This window comes from Argopecten irradians, chromosome 5 (genome assembly GCF_041381155.1).
Source record: "Argopecten irradians isolate NY chromosome 5, Ai_NY, whole genome shotgun sequence".
Taxonomy (NCBI): domain Eukaryota; kingdom Metazoa; phylum Mollusca; class Bivalvia; order Pectinida; family Pectinidae; genus Argopecten; species Argopecten irradians.
In genome coordinates, this window is record NC_091138.1 from 11,854,918 (window position 1) to 11,873,652 (window position 18,735).

General features: G+C 34.7%; 1 protein-coding gene across 19 annotated transcripts in view; it reads left to right on the forward strand.

The window, feature by feature from the left end:
- The first annotated feature begins 437 nt into the window (after positions 1-437).
- Positions 438-18,735, forward strand: part of LOC138322870 (calcium-activated potassium channel slowpoke-like) — a 73,505-nt gene continuing 55,207 nt past the window's right edge. For 12 of the 19 annotated variants that reach the window (XM_069267030.1, XM_069267036.1, XM_069267025.1 and 9 more), the window contains exons 1-4: positions 439-1,686; positions 8,738-8,799; positions 16,505-16,601; positions 18,101-18,212. In XM_069267030.1, the coding sequence (XP_069123131.1) occupies positions 1,360-1,686; positions 8,738-8,799; positions 16,505-16,601; positions 18,101-18,212 (598 nt within the window). In that variant the 5' untranslated portion in view covers positions 439-1,359. Of the gene's footprint in view, positions 1,687-8,737; positions 8,800-16,504; positions 16,602-18,100; positions 18,213-18,735 lie in introns of all 19 variants that reach the window. The other 7 variants (XM_069267020.1, XM_069267029.1, XM_069267023.1 and 4 more) reach the window with 1 other exon arrangement.

The following is an 18,735-nucleotide window of genomic DNA, read 5'->3' on the forward strand; positions in this document are numbered from 1 at the left end:
CTGGTACTGATATTTCCGCGTTCGACACTCGCCGTTCAGTGATGACAGTTGCTCTGTGATTTTTGAGAGTCAGGTAAATTACATAATATGTAATATATAGCACGTGCTGCAGTATTTCAATGCACGCATACATTTGTACATAAATATACCGGTCTAATGCAAATGTACATGTACTTCACTAATATGAATGGTTTAGATGTAGAGGAAATGCAAACAGAAATGTATATTCATAGTACGTCTCTGTTTAAACATGATTACACTGTACGGGTATAATTGACCAATAATAAACATCTACCGGTACCGTAATATAAAGAAGACTAGCACGTTTATTACACGAACAACTGGATCGTAATTACCTCAGTGAGGCCAGACCGAGTCTTAGAGACGACTGGTGTATATAAATAGAAACAACAAGCAGCTGTACATATATATGTGTTCTAACTTCGCCGTAAGCATTATTACTGGGGGTATATATATGTGTGTATGTGTAATGCTGTACCTATAGGATCGGAAGGGACACCTACACACACTATCTACCTATATATATACCGTGCTGATGTTTACATGTACGTGTGTACATGTACATTTCCTGGGGAGGACTGATTCTGTTATTTGAATATGATGGATAGACCACTGTCATAGTCGACCTGTGGAAACAGAGATTTATTTCTATATTTGTATTAGATCTGATATGTTGGAGATTCTGCGACTTTCCAGGAGTAAATGAAGAGTGAGACGATCGTTTGTTGTTGGAGCTAACAGACTGGTATAGGGCAGGTCTCACGTGCGCGCGCGGATCGAATTCTGGTATCGATCTTTGGCCTCCCCGGTGTCACACTATACCCTAGCGCACGTTGTTGTCAGCACTCGACATCAATATTCATGAAAATCGCTTTTCAGTTACGGAAAAGGGTGATTGGTGTAGAAGTGAACAATACCGACAGTAACTACAGTCGCTGTTAGGTGTATAGTGATGGTGTGTTCTGTAGCCCATAGACCGGTGCTACTTTCAACACCGGTTTTAATTGTTCTTGGATGTCGAGGAATAAGCAACTAAGTCTACCCAACCAACCAAGGCTACACCAGCTATTTACATATAAATAGGCTTTTTCATCAGATGACAAAGGTACGTCGGATGTGTATGTTGCTGTAAACCACAGCAACGACATTCGGAGCCTGACACTACCTTCTGTCAAGATGCTGGTACCTTACACATAGGTTCGAGTTATATCAGTGAACAATTCCATCACAACAGAAATACACTGCTCGTGGAATATTGTGTTTTAGATACATACTTTTTCAATTTTCAACATGTAATAAGTTTTTGTGCATGAATGTCATTTGGATTAAATCTTGACCATGAGTGCGAATAACACCACTGTATCCATTGTTCAATGTTCGGACGAGAGGCGCTGGTATACCTTCCTGGCCTCCAGTCTCATCACCTTCGGGTTTGGACTGTACATTATCCTCTGTTATAGAATCCTGTTGCTCTTTTTCTGTCGGAGACGGAAACATGGCGGTGTGGCCAAAGTTTCCCACCAGAGTGGACCTGTCCCCATCCCCGGGGGAAAGAACGTGCCGGGTTTTATGAAAAGCGCCGATCCTGAAATTGGATGGATGACTGAGGCGAAGGATTGGGCGGGAGAGTTGATCTCTGGGCAGACGACAACAGGAAGAATATTGGTAGGTGTGATACCCAGGGCATTTTTTTTAAATTTCTGATGACCTTGCCCCACAAGATTGATTATACCAGAGGTGGAAACAGTTTGGTATCAATTGCAATAGTCGTGCAAATTTAATTCAGAATTAAGTTGGTAAAGGATATTGTCAGTCTAATGAAAACTGCCTACATTTGGATATAGAACTATTTACATTCGAACAAATAATTAAACGAAAAACTTTATATAATTGATGTGTATTAGAACAAGCTTTCCTGACATTTTTAATAATGATCACTTTGCACAGTGATTTTGAAATACTGGTAGTTAAGATGACAGATCTTTACCAACTACATGTAGATTTGATGAATACTGTTACTACGACATGCGTTTCTATGTGTTTTCTGTCATATTTGGTGTCTCCACCAACATGCTATACACGGTGCATTAATGAAAGAAAGACACTACACGGTTCAGACAGGTATCTACACACAGGTAGTTTATTATATACACACCAACGAAAACAAACAAACAAACAAGAAAAAATTTAAAATGCTGTTTAGTGTGACTTGACAGGAGTCCAACATTAAATATTGTAAAGCAGGTTATACACCAAAGATTCACTTGAATTATAACATTTGTCGCTATTTTAAGTTTGCCAAAAATGGTAATTACACGATATTTCCTTCGTGTGAAAATATATATTTTTTTATTTTGAAAATAATAATATAACAATGTTCAAGTGGTGACATAATACGAAGATTGGCATTTGAAGCGACACAAAAGGCTGACACAAGGTAAAATTCACATTGAAATGACAAGAGTAGTATGACAACCAGGACATTACGACAAGGTTTTTAACCAGGGTATTACGGACGGGTTTTACTGTATAGGGACAAACCAGGGACATCATGACAAGGTTTTACTGTAAAGGGACAAACCAGGGACATTAGGACAAGGTTTTACTGTAAAGGGACAAACCAGGGACATTAGGACAAGGTTTTAGTGTAATAAAGGGACAAAACAAACCAGGGACATTATGACAAGGTTTTACTGTAAAGGGACAAACCAGGGACATTATGACAAGGTTTTACTGTAAAGGGACAAACCAGGGACATAAGAACAAGGTTTTACTGTAAAGTAACAAACCAGGGACATTAGGACAAGGTTTTAGTGTATAAAGGGACAAACCAGGGACATAAGAACAAGGTTTTACTGTAAAGTAACAAACCAGGGTCATTAGGACAAGGTTTTAGTGTATAAAGGGACAAACCAGGGACATAAGAACAAGGTTTTACTGTAAAGTAACAAACCAGGGACATTAGGACAAGGTCTTACTGTAAAGGAACAAAGCAGGGACATAAGGACAAGGTTTTACTGTAAAAGGGACAAACCAGGGACATAAGAACAAGGTTTTACTGTAAAGTAACAAACCAGGGACATTAGGACAAGGTCTTACTGTAAAGGAACAAACCAGGGACATAAGGACAAGGTTTTACTGTAAAGGAACAAACCAGGGACATTAGGACAAGGTTTTACTGTAAAGGGACAAACCAGGGACATAAGGACAAGGTTTTACTGTAAAGTAACAAACCAGGGACATTAGGACAAGGTTTTACTGTAAAGGGACAAACCAGGGACATTATGACAAGGTTTTACTGTAAAGGAACAAACCAGGGACATTAGGACAAGGTTTTAGTGTATAAAGGGACCAACCAGGGACATTATGACAAGGTTTTACTGTATAAAGGGACCAACCAGGGACATTAGGACAAGGTTTTGATGCATAAAGGGACCAACCAGGGACATTATGACAAGGTTTTACTGTAAAGGAACAAACCAGGGACATTAGGACAAGGTTTTAGTGAATAAAGGGACCAACCAGGGACATTAGGACAAGGTTTTACTGTAAAGGGACAAACCAGGGACATTAGGACAAGGTTTTACTGTAAAGGAACAAACCAGGGACATTAGGACAAGGTTTTACTGTAAAGGGACAAACCAGGGACATTATGACAAGGTTTTACTGTAAAGGGACAAACCAGGGACATTATGACAAGGTTTTACTGTAAAGGAACAAACCAGGGATATTAGGACAAGGTTTTACTGTAAAGGAACCAACCAGGGACATTAGGACAAGGTTTTACTGTAAAGGGACCAACCAGGGACATTAGGACAATGTTTTACTGTAAAGGGACCAACCAGGGACATTATGACAAGGTTTTACTGTAAAGGGACAAAGCAGGGACATAAGGACAAGTCTTTCCGTAAAGGGACAAAGCAGGGACATAAGGACAAGGTTTTACTGTAAAGGGACAAACCAGGACATACTGACAAGGTTTTAGTGTATAAAGGGACAAACAAAAAGTGTTGATTTTATATTACGAAAAAAAAAGGTTATATATATTAGCTTTAACTATCATCATTTGGTTCGAGCGTATGGTATACTCATGTTCATTTAACCTCCTAGCCGTAAAACTATTACCTTGTGCAGAGTCGCCTATTTTCAGATATTTTCTTTCATTTTGTGACGTATACACTTGGTTAAATTGAATATAAGATGACTTTCCCTGCGAGCTTTATGACCGCCACTTACTGTGATTACAATATTACGTAAGCCACATCCTACACTGTAGATATTCACTTGTTTATCTCTATCATGTAGCGCGCGCAATTAATAAATCATCTCTCGAATTACAGAAAACGTAGGAGGAAATGCAGACAGGGATTATTTTTTGAATATCTTGAATCCTTACGATCTGATTTTATAATATCAATCAGTGGAGGTTTTAAAGGACACTTAGGTAACTAATGTCAGGCGTCACACTCTCCGATATATTGAGGTGTAGTTGACAGTTTGACGAGCCCTAAGTCCATACTAAGTATGTGTGTCTGGGTGTTAAATATCTATGTTATTGTATATTAAGGTTTTGTTGCATTGTAAACATTACATGCACCTTTTCTGATGAACCGTAAGGTTTAAAGAAATGAAATAATCAAACAGAATGAAGTCGGAAACTTCTAAAGGCAATTGTTTGCTAGATACAACAGGATCAGGGTTATATTGAGAGTATGTGTTAGTATAAGGCTTACATACCTCATTCACAAACTCCAGGTTCTTCTATTTGACATAGACTTAATTTTGTACATTACACGACAGTGATTATCTTCTGAAATATAAGACTGACATACTTTCCATTTATAAAGTATATGGTACCCTTTTATTGTGACATTGACACAAAGGCTCCTTGAACAACATACCCTACCGTCTTAAAATAAACACAATGTTATATGAAAAGTTTAAATACCACAACCTTATCATCGGTACGTAACGAACTAAAGTGCTTAGTGAGGTGATTGTATGGCGTTATGAACCCGATTAATTAACCCAAAGTTCAGTAGATTGAGTAGGTGTAGGCTAGAACTATACTGTCGTTAATTTGAATACTTAATATCAAAACATTAAAAACGTAGATACATTAGGCAGACGTGTTTAACAAAATGTCTGATGATAGAAAGGAAGATTTCGATATAGGGAGAAATTCACCAGCCAAATCTAGAGGAAATTCTTCCTGGGCACATGCATGGCTGAGACATAGAAAGCCTGCTTGAAAAACAGATGTTAATTCAAATCCGTATTGAAATATCGTAAAAGAGATTTTCATACCAGTCAGTTTAATTGCAATTCCCCATAGGAGGTGGAGTATTAGACGTAATTAGAACTAAGTGATTTTCTTAGAAAGGTAGCTAGTCGTCAAAACAAAAACAAAATGATTGAAAGCGCGAAGTAATTTATTACCATGAATTGCTCAAGGTGATTGGAAATTGTTTTTAAATTATGCATCATTTGATTACCAGCCGCAATGCTGATAAGTATCGTATAAAGGACATGCTGTTGATACCATAGTTTTGAATTAAGAAATTAGACGATTATCTGACATCGTTGCTACTTATCTTGCAAGTATACAATTCTTTCTAATATTAAGTCTGACTTCTTGTTGTTTTGGTACATAGAACAGGATTTGCTTCTTTTAGAATTTTTGAGGTTGTGTAAGTGTATTATTCCATTATGATATAAAGAATGTGTTAGACTCATTTAAAGAATGTGTTAGACTCAATCTTGTCGCTGACAATTTAACCCGATTTCCTTTGCCAACGGTCATCGTATTTACATTGTTATGTACAGATTTGAAACATGTTTAACAGAACTATACGGTTATTGCTTGTTGACGCCTATAAACCTCATTACGACATTGTTCGCCGAAGACATCGCCCCTTTACCTGACATTGTTTGCCCTGGAATCCATCATGTCTGGGAAACTCTCTGCCACCACGATGTTATGGCCTCGGCAATGTACAACTCTTGTTTAGTTTGGGACTCCATTCATTGTTAAGTATTATCCGATGAAATGATCAGGTTAAGAAGTTGCTGTTTAAAGTCTCGCGATTCTGTTAATGTTAACGTGTTTGGCAAATCTAGTGGAGGACGTCTTCTATTATACAAATATGTGGCATGTTTATGTACATTTATTTTTATCTAATAATTCTTTAAAATCTGTATTTTGAGAACGTTAGCATAGTAGCTCAACGGGGAGGGTTTAGGAGAGCAATTACTACAAATAATGGGCTTCATTCATTGATTTCTGTAAATAATGTATATCCTGTAGATATATTTATTCCTAAAAAAATTAACAAATATTTTCACCCAAAATATATATAATTGAACTATTTTAGATAAAACCACTTATTATTAACACTGAAAACAAATAATGATGCATAATGGTATTTTGTGATGTAATTTGTATGTTGCAATGACTTATTGTGAGGTTCCACGATAGTCTATTATAATGTTTAAGACAAGTTATCATTCTTAAACGAATATTTTAGCATGGACTCTGTAAAACCTATTTGTATGTTTTTCTTGTAATATTTTATATATGATTATCTTCAAGGTTATTTTCTTTCTCTATTACGTTTTAGTTTTCATCTTGTATTTATACTAAATTGGTAATCAGATTCGAATAATATCCTAAACATTTTATATATTTAATTTGTATACTGGATAACCATTAATGTTGAATTGATGCAGCATACTCCCAAATAACTTGCATTTTAATTATGCTGTTGTAGAGAAAAATGGTCTATCATGTAGAAATTGGTTTCGTATGGCGTTTTTTCTGTCTCTTAGATAGTTGATAATGACTGTATTGATAAATGAAAGACACTGCACTTTTATACGTAAAATTCATGCATCATTTCTTGCAAACTATAATGTATGTGCGTGAAAGGATGGTATATGATTATATTCCTTTGTCCACATACAAGCAGTATAAAAGGCATTGTTATTGTTTTGTTAACACCGAAATCCTATTTATCGACCGGATTCATCGAATGAACAGTTAAACATTTTTACCTAATAAAGCAGGCGCCACGATTTAAGGCATATGAACAATACACGTGTCGTGTTTATCATAGATTAAGTGCATCTTGTGTAACTTCTTACGACCAGATTATAGAACAAGACATGCGATGAATCATAGCACATCAACAAAACCTTGTCTGAAATTAATGTATCTATGTATATGTATGTAGATATCAATTGATTTCCATTGCTGAGTAAGTCAATAACCTACTATGACAGGCTTATCTAAGAGTTGATATGTCTATCATTAAAGAAACTGAATGAAACGAAATCATGAAATTTATTTTTGGATTAGTTACGTCTCTAAAATATTTGGAACATGAGCAAGTCTTCTTAGCATTCCATGCACGGCGTATACTGTATTGATTTGATTCATGTAATGTTATATGTAGACGCTTTTGATAGGTCTGGGTCAGCACAAGACCATTCTAGGGTCAGTCTGGGGTCAATCTGTGTCCAGACTCAGCAGTAATCACTTTGCAAGTTTGTACGGGCAGTCTGAAATATCTCATTGCTACATTTCTCTTTGACATCAGGGGTTTGTATTTAGAACGAATTACTAATGGTTCCTGTAGCTGCTGTATAGTTGAGTTTATATATGTCATAAGGTTAAACAAATGATTCGGTATACTTTAATTGTTTGTATTCCTAGTGTGAGGTCACTGTCATTTTGTTATAACTCATTTATAAAGTCAAAGATAACTCGGCTTTTTAGAGTTAAAGTAGTACGAGCGAACCAAACTTCCCGCAATGGTTATAACGTGTTGGATTAACATCATGTGATAACTATTGTCTTGAGGTGTGGAAATGCCATGAAGTCAAAACATTCAATAAATACCGCAATTCCACAACAAAAAGTGTTGTGTAATAGCGGCTATATATTGTCTGCTTTCAAACTATTTAAAATTAATTAAGGATGTTTCATTCCTGGGATATGAATCATCATTTAAGTATCAAATTGTATTACAAAATAAGTTATGGAGTACAGTCAGACGCTGGCTTATTTCCATTGTATTGCCTTTAAGGAAGATGGCGACAAAAGATCAGAAGACACACATTTTTATATTGTACATTTGAATATGGGAAGGGAACTATTACAAACTCTTTGCTAGAATCACATCTGTTTTATCTGTACACCAAATAGTTAGAACCAATTAATACCATCAATGGATGACTTGTTTCGCTCTTCTTGGTTTCGACAGTGATTTCTACAGTAAATAAAGTTAATAAAGATGGAGAAGAACCAATGTTAACAGCAACATTTAAAGCAATGGAGGCACATAAACCCATGTCATGATTCAATCAGTTCCTTTTTAGGTGATTGGATCATTTTAAACGAACTTAAAGAAATGCTTCAAATAGAAACGAAGGCAATTTCAATTATCGGGACATTATTAAATTATCCTGGAACGTTATCCCACAGCAAAGTTCTTTTTACGGTATTGATTGGCCTCTTTGAGTCAGTCCACAGTAAATTTCATTTAGGCATATTCGGCTTGTTCATATTCACGAGGTCACAAAATAAACTCTTCAAGGAAAACAAGTTTTTAACTTCTTATTTATCAGTTTAGACGTAGAATAAGAGTATTAGTATTGTGTTTTCTGATTCCATAACTTGTATTGTAGAGTAATATTTCTATGTTTTCTGTTGTAGGTCGGTCTGGTGTTTATGCTGAGTATAGCCTCACTGATAATCTACTTCATTGATGCATCCGAGTAAGTAGGCTTTTTCTCTACAATATCGAGGGTTTTCTTTAGTTGTATTAACAAGGGAATAGAAATGAAAACAAATCCTACAGCTGTCTTCAAATGTATGTGTCAATTCTTCATTTAAATCGTTATAGGTAAATGCGAGATCAACATCCGTGCATGTAAATCTGTTTTTAACTGTCACTTGTTACTGTTGACAATGACAGTAAGACACAGTACGGACATAATTGTGAGTACCTCTGTCTCCCAAAACACTCCAGGAACGCAACATATATGGCATACAGAGAAATTGGTTGCAAAATATTTCAGTTGTTGAAAGAACGTTAAACAATTTTAAACCGTTTTGATATGTTTATTATCATTCATATTATTTTTCCATTCAGTTTACGATATTCAGATATGAAAAAGATAAACCGAAAGTTTATTTCGCAAGACATTCTCATTTCTTATAGCTACAGATTCGTTATGGAGTTCCGCTTTGGCTATTTTACCATTTGATGCAGGTTTGGATTGTTATTTTATACATAGCTTTTAAGATAGCCATTATCACCAACCATATCAAGCTTAATGCATCAACAATGCTAAATTATATTATATATATATATATATATCAAATTTAAAAAGAACTATTTCAAATACTTTCTGTTTTTGAAAAAAATGCTCAGATTTATATTGTTATTGTTTCCAATTTATGACCCGTATTTTTTAAATGTAAAACATGTGTCCTACAAAATGAAGCAAAAGTATGATTTTAGACTACATTTCCATCCAACGAAAATTTACTTTAATTTATTTCGTATGCCTTCACCGACTGCAGAAAAATAAGCCCTAGATTTGAAATATTATGAACAATATTAAAGAATTTTATTTTCAGACTTCCCTTGATATTTATTTAAATATCCTGTTCATAAATCAGATGGAATTTTAATGTCTCGTATGGGTTAAGATTTGCTAACAGATAAGTGGAACACTACCTCATTGTGGCCATCACAAAACTTTGCTTTTTATGACAATTTCCTTAACACTTTTTTATTAAAAAACGAAAAGTGAACGAAAATGTAGTTACTTTTTGGAATTTGATTTAACACTATTGCAAACGTTAACACAGGAATAGTGACGTGCATAGTTTATCTGATATTTTGATAACAAAAGGTACATTTACGTTGAAAGATTAATCATATCATACATTACGTTTAACTAGAAATGCAATAAATGAAAACAGTTATAATGAAAACAGTTATGAAGATCTAATTCATAAATGCTTGGTATAGTACAGTTTTCTGTTATAATGATTATATCTATAGACTTATTCGTTACATAGTGCACATCCGTTACACAATATATAACTTTAAAATTGTACATAAAAAGTGTTAGATTTCCTTTTCGATATCAGTCTATCTGCGCATTCACAATATATTTTTTCTTTGAGAAAGAGAATGTTACGCTTACTTTCCCGCTTTAATCACAAAAAGAGTAAAATTATATACCAGTATTTGATCAGATCTCTTGTTATTAAAACTCAGAGACACTGCTTCCTCTTATTTACAATCTATATTTCTTTAGATATTTTAAGGAATTGGAAATGTCAAGAGTGATGAAATTTTTATCCTTAATTCTGATACCTTTATTATTGCTTAATTAACGAGCCAAGTTATATATATTAAGGGATTCAGTTCTCTTTCTGCTACAATTACTCCATTTACGGAAACATGAGACAGTTAATTAAAAGTTCAGTCTACGTCATATTTGAGGTCACCCAATGAATAGTTAAGGATAGACAGCTATCTGCTGCATTGCCAACTTTATATAAACCTATACATGTCAAATGTGTTCTATCATTATATCTTTGGCATATTTTACTATTTCAACGCTTTTCTGATTACACAGTGTGTGAGTGTAAGGCATCCTATCAACCTTGTTAAGACATAGTCCTATGTCCTTAAAGTAATAACTGCCGGCCCTATAGTAATGTACGGAACTTACTCTTCCAGGATGTATGTTCATTGAGACTTTGGCTTTCGTCTGCATGTCTGCAATTCGTATGTGAATATGTATAAAGTGTAATTGATATACCGGGAATTCCCGACAATTTGTCAGTAAGCCTCATTGAGAGCAAATGTGTATTTAGACAGGCGGGATTGAACAATTGTCTCAGCCACCTGACGCCCGACAACTAATCAGAACTTAATTAAATATGCAGCTATATGCTTTGCCTTTGGCAAGAAAACTAGTAAAAATTAAGGGAGTAAGAGTGTTTATATTGAAAATCCATGGTAGATGCACTCATTCGCTTTAGCCTGCACCGTAAACATCTAATTAGAAAATGGGACACTTCTATATAGAATATTGCGGCGAATGATATTGGTTTTCCTCGCGTTTCCTTGCTATACTATATATTTCACTGAAATATTTTAAGAGCGTTAGTATGGATTCAGTAGTTAAGAATGGTGCATTGTTTAATGTACTAGATAAGATGACATGGAACACTCGTTTGTGTTTGAGGAAATTGCACAAAATATCGTTAATAAATGATGACTTTCCTTACTGTCGGTCTGACAGGGAATGGATATATCTATATGTACATTTTACATTCGATACGGTTGATAACTTGGAAGCAGGAGATATATTTTCAGACGACTCAGTGATGACAGGTGATATAAATTTCTTATGTGATGTTGCTATTTTGTGTGCGTGTTGTTAGCCGTTCGGAAAAGAATTGGATTTTAACGCTCTGATGAACTATATTGCTGTTAGTGAAGAGGTATCCAAGTGACATTTGATAAGGTTTCACCCTAAGTGGTCGTTATATTTAGTCATTGTTTAAATATACTGGATTCAGGCTGTCCGTTTGTTAGTCTGTTGACACGGCGATCGAATGACTTATCCTCTTAAACTACTGGAGGGTTTTAACGAAACAGGGTGGCAAAAATCCGTGTGCGTAATCTAGTAATGAATAAGATACCTCTACTCCTTTTATAGTTATGTCCTTTTGTTACAAGGGTTGGGGGTATACGTAACGCGACAGTTCTAGGAATACTAATTACCACAAAATTATCATAAGAAATGAATGGTACTCTTGGAATATTTTATATTTTTTATATTTTCACGTGGTAAATAATTTCTATTGGGCAAAGAGAAATATCATACAATGCATTTTATTGTGCCTCCCCATTCTTGTAAGTCTACATAGTATAATGTAGTTTCTCATTGTCTCATGTATACCTGTATTATATGTTTAGGACATACTATAATAATGAACCTAAGACATATTTTATACTTGAATGAATATTGAAGATTCGTTGAGTGTCTTCCACTTATGTGGAAACCAAGATAAATCCTCTGGACAATTTCCAAACTGCCCATTCAGTCACGTTCTTCATCTTCTTCTAACTATGAGTTACTCCCTAAGATAACACGTTTGGAATTATTATGGTGTTAAAAAACACATGCATATGTCAATTGGGAGGATTTTCTTGTGATACCCTATAAAGCTGCATGTAAGAAACACTAGTGGGCAACATAATGTAAGTTTCGGCTTCCAACAGAATCGAACTTATATCTATTTTCACTTTTATGTTGCTGTGAAATAATTTCAAATTAATAAGTGGCTTATTAAGTTTCGTTACAAAAAGGGTTCATAATTATCCAAGCTAAAACAATAAATGTTAAAAACATAAAAACAACATGTAATGAATATAACAGATAGGATACACATATAATAGCCTAACAATCTTTGAATTGAAAGGATCTCCTCTGAAAGTGGTGTTTCTGATTGCCCACATTTAACAACTGTTTGCGTAATCATTGAGCGTCCTGTCATTGCCCTCGGCAGGAAGCTGGTGTTTCACACGAGTTGCTACGCGTCCCTAGTAATGAAGAGAGTATGGATGTGATGGTGTTTGATTACTTTGATGTATTCGCCGATAACTCAATTCCTGTACATTAGTTACCTTTATAACTGAGGTTTTCATGCGATCAGGGGAATAGTCTACAAAACAAACATAAAGATATGCTTTCCCATAGATTGTTTTACGTTTTCAGAATGTTTTATCTCTTGACATATATGAGCAATTAAAATATATTTGGAAAATGAAGGCATGCAATCTGAAATTTTGTCTTATGAAATAACGAAAGACTATTTTGAAAATGCCAGAAACCCATGACGTCATGGTGACGTTACCCCTTTTTAAGATATTGATATGTTAAAAGATGTATAACGTTCAAGGTGAATGGAGTCTCTAGTATTTGGAGATAAAGGGATATCTGATGAAAGGGACCATGGTATCACAGCCATCAAATGTTTTTTTTATATAAATTGTATAAAATTTGGAGTGTTTAGGTACTAGGAAAACTGACTGCGACTACAATTACACATCTCTTTAATTGCTTTCCATTTCGCAATCATTACTATTCACGTGATTGCATTAATCTGATATTTGTATTTATTTTTTTTCAGGCAGAAATGCCATTTTAACATAATACATATCCAAATAGTTGTCGTCAACAGAGAAAAGTTATACAAATAATCAATGTTAGTACCGACAGTTGAATATTAATCAGGATGGGGATCTATCAAATCAATATAGCTGTCTCTCTCTCTTTTTTGGCATATTGTACACCTCTTTACCATCCTCAGATATTGAAACATTGAATTACGTTATCAAAAATCAGCTAAAAGGTCTTGAATTTCCAATCCAATCTATTGATGAAAATCCGAAATGGACTTTTTTAGCTGTATTTTCTGTCTTGAGAATGTCCGAGTGTCCGATATTTTGAAGAAATAAAAAAAAACAAAAAACAGAAATGGAGACGGCTACACATTTTTGTATATTGATTGGTATTATATTATATATGTCCCTGTCCATTGTGATTGATGCTGAGTTGTCAGTACTGTACGCACATCAGGGTAAAAGCTGTCGTGTAATGAAGGTGTCACAGCCGGTCTACTGTACATTACGTTTCCCACACAACGGCCTTCATTTGTCCTTATTGACTACCAATTTAAACACAAGCAATATTGATTGTGGCGGTCGATTTTAACAACACATATATACAGGCAATATCGAGCCTCCGTAAGCTTGTTTTGACTGCCCAATTAAGCATTGCACATAGTTTATAATGTACTTTTACAATTACAAATGAGATGATTTGGTGAATGTTGGGATTATTCATAGCAATTGAGGTGGATTGTTTAATATAGGGAAAACAAATGTCTGCATTTTTATCATGTACTACCTATTAAACTTTTATGTGACAGGTATTGTGTTTCCTTTGTGTATCAGATGTAATCTGCTTTGTTTGAATAGTACTATATCAAATCTTTTATTATCATTGCAACATTTTATTACAGTCTCAGTAACTCAAAAAGGCGTGTCACTAAATCGAAGATAATGAAAAGGTTTTCTCAGTGAAATTCTTATACTAGATCATGTTCCCCTATGAATCAGTCTTGTTGCAAACAAAATATCAAGCCAAAATTTAGTGATGTTTTTGAATATTCTAGAGACAAGTGACCAGTCTATAACTCAAGAAAAACAGGAAAATTTCCTTGAAATGTGGTACACGTAATTGCATGCTGTAAAGAACTATAATGGAATAGATGTATGTTATATAACTCTTAGTCTGTTGGTACTTGGTACTCCATTGATAGTGATATGTGGCACGGACTCTCACCATTCCCTATGCAGATGTCATGCTTGGCGATGACACCAGTATGTAGACACATCCAGATTAACATGTTCACCTCGGTACACCTATATTCCCTGTGTTGTAATAGGTTCCAGCTTAACACACTGATACAAGTCTAAGTGTAGTAACGACCGGGAGGTATCAATACTGTCAGATAGGTTTATATACCCATTACACCAAAGAGCATCACATGGTACTGGCATCTACATGGCCCGATTGTTGTTGACAGGCGTGGGGGATTTGGTAGGGTCTCGACCCAGTGCGACGAGTACATTCTCTCTGATGGCGCGGGGTCCTGACGCCGTAGGCTCGCAGTACAAATGCTTTTCCATACACCCGTGTCTATTTATTATTGATAGTGACGTATCACTCTGATATGTTACAACGAATTGAGTCTCTTTGGACTGTGGTGGTAAGGCGTAAGAAACATCATTATGAGATTGATTTGACGAACTAATGATCAAGCCTCCTCCGCTCATGTTGATGTCCATTTAGAAATTAAATACATCCTATGAAAATGATAATACTGATATCCACTTAAAATGGCAATTTGAAAATTATTGTAAATGTTATCTCTTCTGGATTATCACGTGATAATCTCATGTATTCCTTTCAAAACCCGGATGCGTATTTATAGCGACTCCCTTTTTTGGTGGCTTATGCTTTGAAATGTAATAAAATATCGTTTTGTAACCGGGAGTAACAATGTATTTTAAAATTGTTATCTAAAGTGAGTGAAAAAAATCTAGTTTTTTGGATAGATCACAAAAAGATGTTTAAGATTTTTAATTTCGCTTGGATTCACCTGAACGAAGATACGCGTCTGTGACGAGGGCTGAATTCTTGATAATGTCTCTAATTTGCTTTTTTATCTTAAACTTTGATTTTATGTATTATGTGGGTGTCATGCTGCGTACTTTTGACGCTGCATGTGTCATTAACCTTTTAATTATGGTTCAGCTGTAGTTTGATAGTGATTCCTTGATCTTCTGGCATGGAATCAGACAAATAGTCCATGCACTGACTCTCAAAAGGCGCCTTTTGAAAGTTGACCATCATGAAATAACAAAATAGGACATTACAATAATAATTTCCTTTCCTGAGTTAAAATTTGAATATCATTAATATATATTAGGATTTTGCGTTCGTGAGTATTTTTATCTACATCTGTATTACCTTGGCCAATATTTGATGTCACAGAGGCTTACTATTTATGCATGTGCTTACATTAGCGAACACTTAACTGAGGTTTCTTGGAGTCAAAGACAATGATTTCAGACCATAATTAAAGGATGATTTGTTATATTTGCCTTGTATAATTGCTTCTAAATTTGATTCTTGGATTGGCAAGTGTGATTAGACAACTTTCGCCTTATTTCCGCGGCTAATATCATTTCTTTCGAAATAAATGAGGCCTCACAACATTATGACGTCATTGTTTTGACCTATTAAGACCCAAAACCACCGTTGCAATGTAAATAAATAAGACCAATAAAGTTTTTGGACAACTTTTTTTAAATAAGATATCAGAAACTGTAGCCAATGTTAAGCTGGCAGGCAAGCTAAGGACGCAATCGTTGTATAATTGATGGCAGTTGGTATATCATGTTCAGCTGCTATCTGGTCTAAATGATGTCAGCTTGACCAGTCAGTACGGATTATGCGTATTTGCCGTCAGTAACACCTCATCTAATTTCTAAGATATTTCGCTCGCATTACCCCAAACACACCACCTCTTGGTAGTTGCCAGGTACTGACTGTTTGTAGGTGGTTTTCTCCCGAATACTCCGGCGTCCCTTTTCCTAAAACCTGACACGTTCTTAAACGATCCTAGATGTAAATCAAAGCAAAGTTTAACATATTGCAACCCCAGAGCTACATGTCATTCCACATGGATTGAATGTAGCACATTAATTCCTCATGTTATTAATTGGTGATGGTTCATATTAATCTTCAATTAATATATTTTGAACCTTTTTTTCGCTAATGACTTGATTAATTAACTATTTCCTTTTATTTCTAGGCAAGACGTTGAGACATGTGAACCCTGGGCTAAAAGTCCCCGACAACAAGTGGATTTGGCCTTCAATGTGTTCTTTCTGATCTACTTCTTCATACGGGTAAGTACTTTCTTCATACAGGTATATATGTTTTTTCTTACAGGAACTGTATATCAACACATTTTCGTGTGCGATTAGATTTTACATATTGAAGACATCGCTAAAATAAATGGAGAGGCACAGATACAGTAGTATCTTTTAAATCGTGAGGCATAGATTCAGTAGTATCTTATAAATCGTGAGGCATAGATTCAGTAGTATCTTATAAATCGTGAGGCATATATACAGTAGTATTTTATAAATCGAGAGGCATAGATACAGTAGTATCTTATAAATCGTGAAATCGGGAGGAATAGATAGAGTAGTAACTTATAAATCGAGAGGCATAAATACAGTAGTTTCTTGTAAAACGTAAAATCATATCGCCGAGAAAAAGTGAGACATGAAAACGTGAAATTAAGACGCCCCGAAAATAAGTTGGCTTACAGTGTATGCATTGTCTTCATACGGGTGTGTGTTTTCCTTCATACAGGTATGTATTAAAACAAAATGTCTGTAATCAACCTTTGTAGCAATACTGGACATATCTACATAAGTATAATTGTATTAAGGAATTACGATTTGATAAATCTCGGGTCAACACAAGGTCTGTACTCGTGATAACATGTTATGTTTACATATCAAACAGGAGATTAATATACACAACTCAGTACTTATAACGATTATATATATATAATGAGGCCCATCCTAAAACGCAAGTTACGTATTATCCTGTATTTATGTGTACGCTAAGGTCAAGGTCTTTATTAGTATTGATATAGTAGGGTCATTGTCACGCAATGAAGAAACCATGAGGTGTTCACTCTCTTCGGAAGAAACACGAAACTTTTTTTTTTCCAAAAATCCGATATCATAGTATTGTATATATCAATATGTAGATGTAATAAAGTAAATTCAGATCGTTTATAGCATGGATTTATATAAAATTTAAAGAGAAATGTAATGTCCTAGATGTATGTATTGGTAATTGTATGTATATCTTCATTGTTTAATTGAATAAAATATCATTTAATCTAAGCTAACGAAATACCGTAACCGTATAGCTGTAAATTTTCTTGGGGTGATATTTTTGTCGTGAGAATGCATGCGAAATTAAAAAAAGGGGGTACGCACCGACTTGATTTCAAACAACTTTAATACTTTTTATGGTCAGTTATATATGATTCAACTATTTCTCAATATTTCACGGATCTTATTTTCGCGATCAATGCCATGTCCTGCGAAATCCTGAAAATATCACGTTAATATGTGAGAAGTAGAATACGTGGAAGACCTCGTAAAGAAATCTGAACAATATTAATTAAGAATGAATAGCAAGGAATAGTGTAATAGTAAATTCTTTACAAGTCAAACTGTACCTGAAGCTATTTTTTTATTTCAATTTCAACTAATTTTTATTTCAATAAATTAGAAAAGGATTGGACAACGGGCAATGCGTATATAAAAATTTTCAATTGTGTGATGCCTCTGTGATTATGCTGAATGTTGTTTTCCTTTAGTTTGTAGCTGCCAATGACAAACTCTGGTTCTGGCTGGAACTGTTCTCATTTGTGGATTACTTCACTATCCCTCCATCCTTTGTGGCCATTTACCTGGATCGAAGTTGGCTTGGTAAGTCACACATAACCTTATTATGCACGGTATCAGTTAGATGGAAGTTTTACCTTAACCGCAGATATCTCGTCTCAAAAACCATATTTTTACGAAAGTTATATCTGTAATAGTATCTGGTTTGATAGTTTCTCCTTTGTCTAGTTATTTCAATATACATGTATATGTATTTTAGACATTTCCATAGTAATGACATCATTTCTAGTAACATTATGGTATAGAAGATTCAATATGTACGTTTTGAGCGCACATGGTATTTGTTGTAATGTGATCTATCAATAATGGTTTTTTTTTTTAAATCTATAAACCTAAACTGTAAAATGTTACACATGAAGGGTAATAAATTCGTTACTGTCAATCACTTTCTTTTCGCGTATACACTATTTCGTGTTTTCGTAATATACATGATTCTTAATGACAGTCGTGCATTAATGGTATTGTTTTATACACTTATTCGCAAAACATTTAAATTCGCGTTGGAACTCTCGCGAAATAACTAAAAAATGTATCTCGATAAATTAAT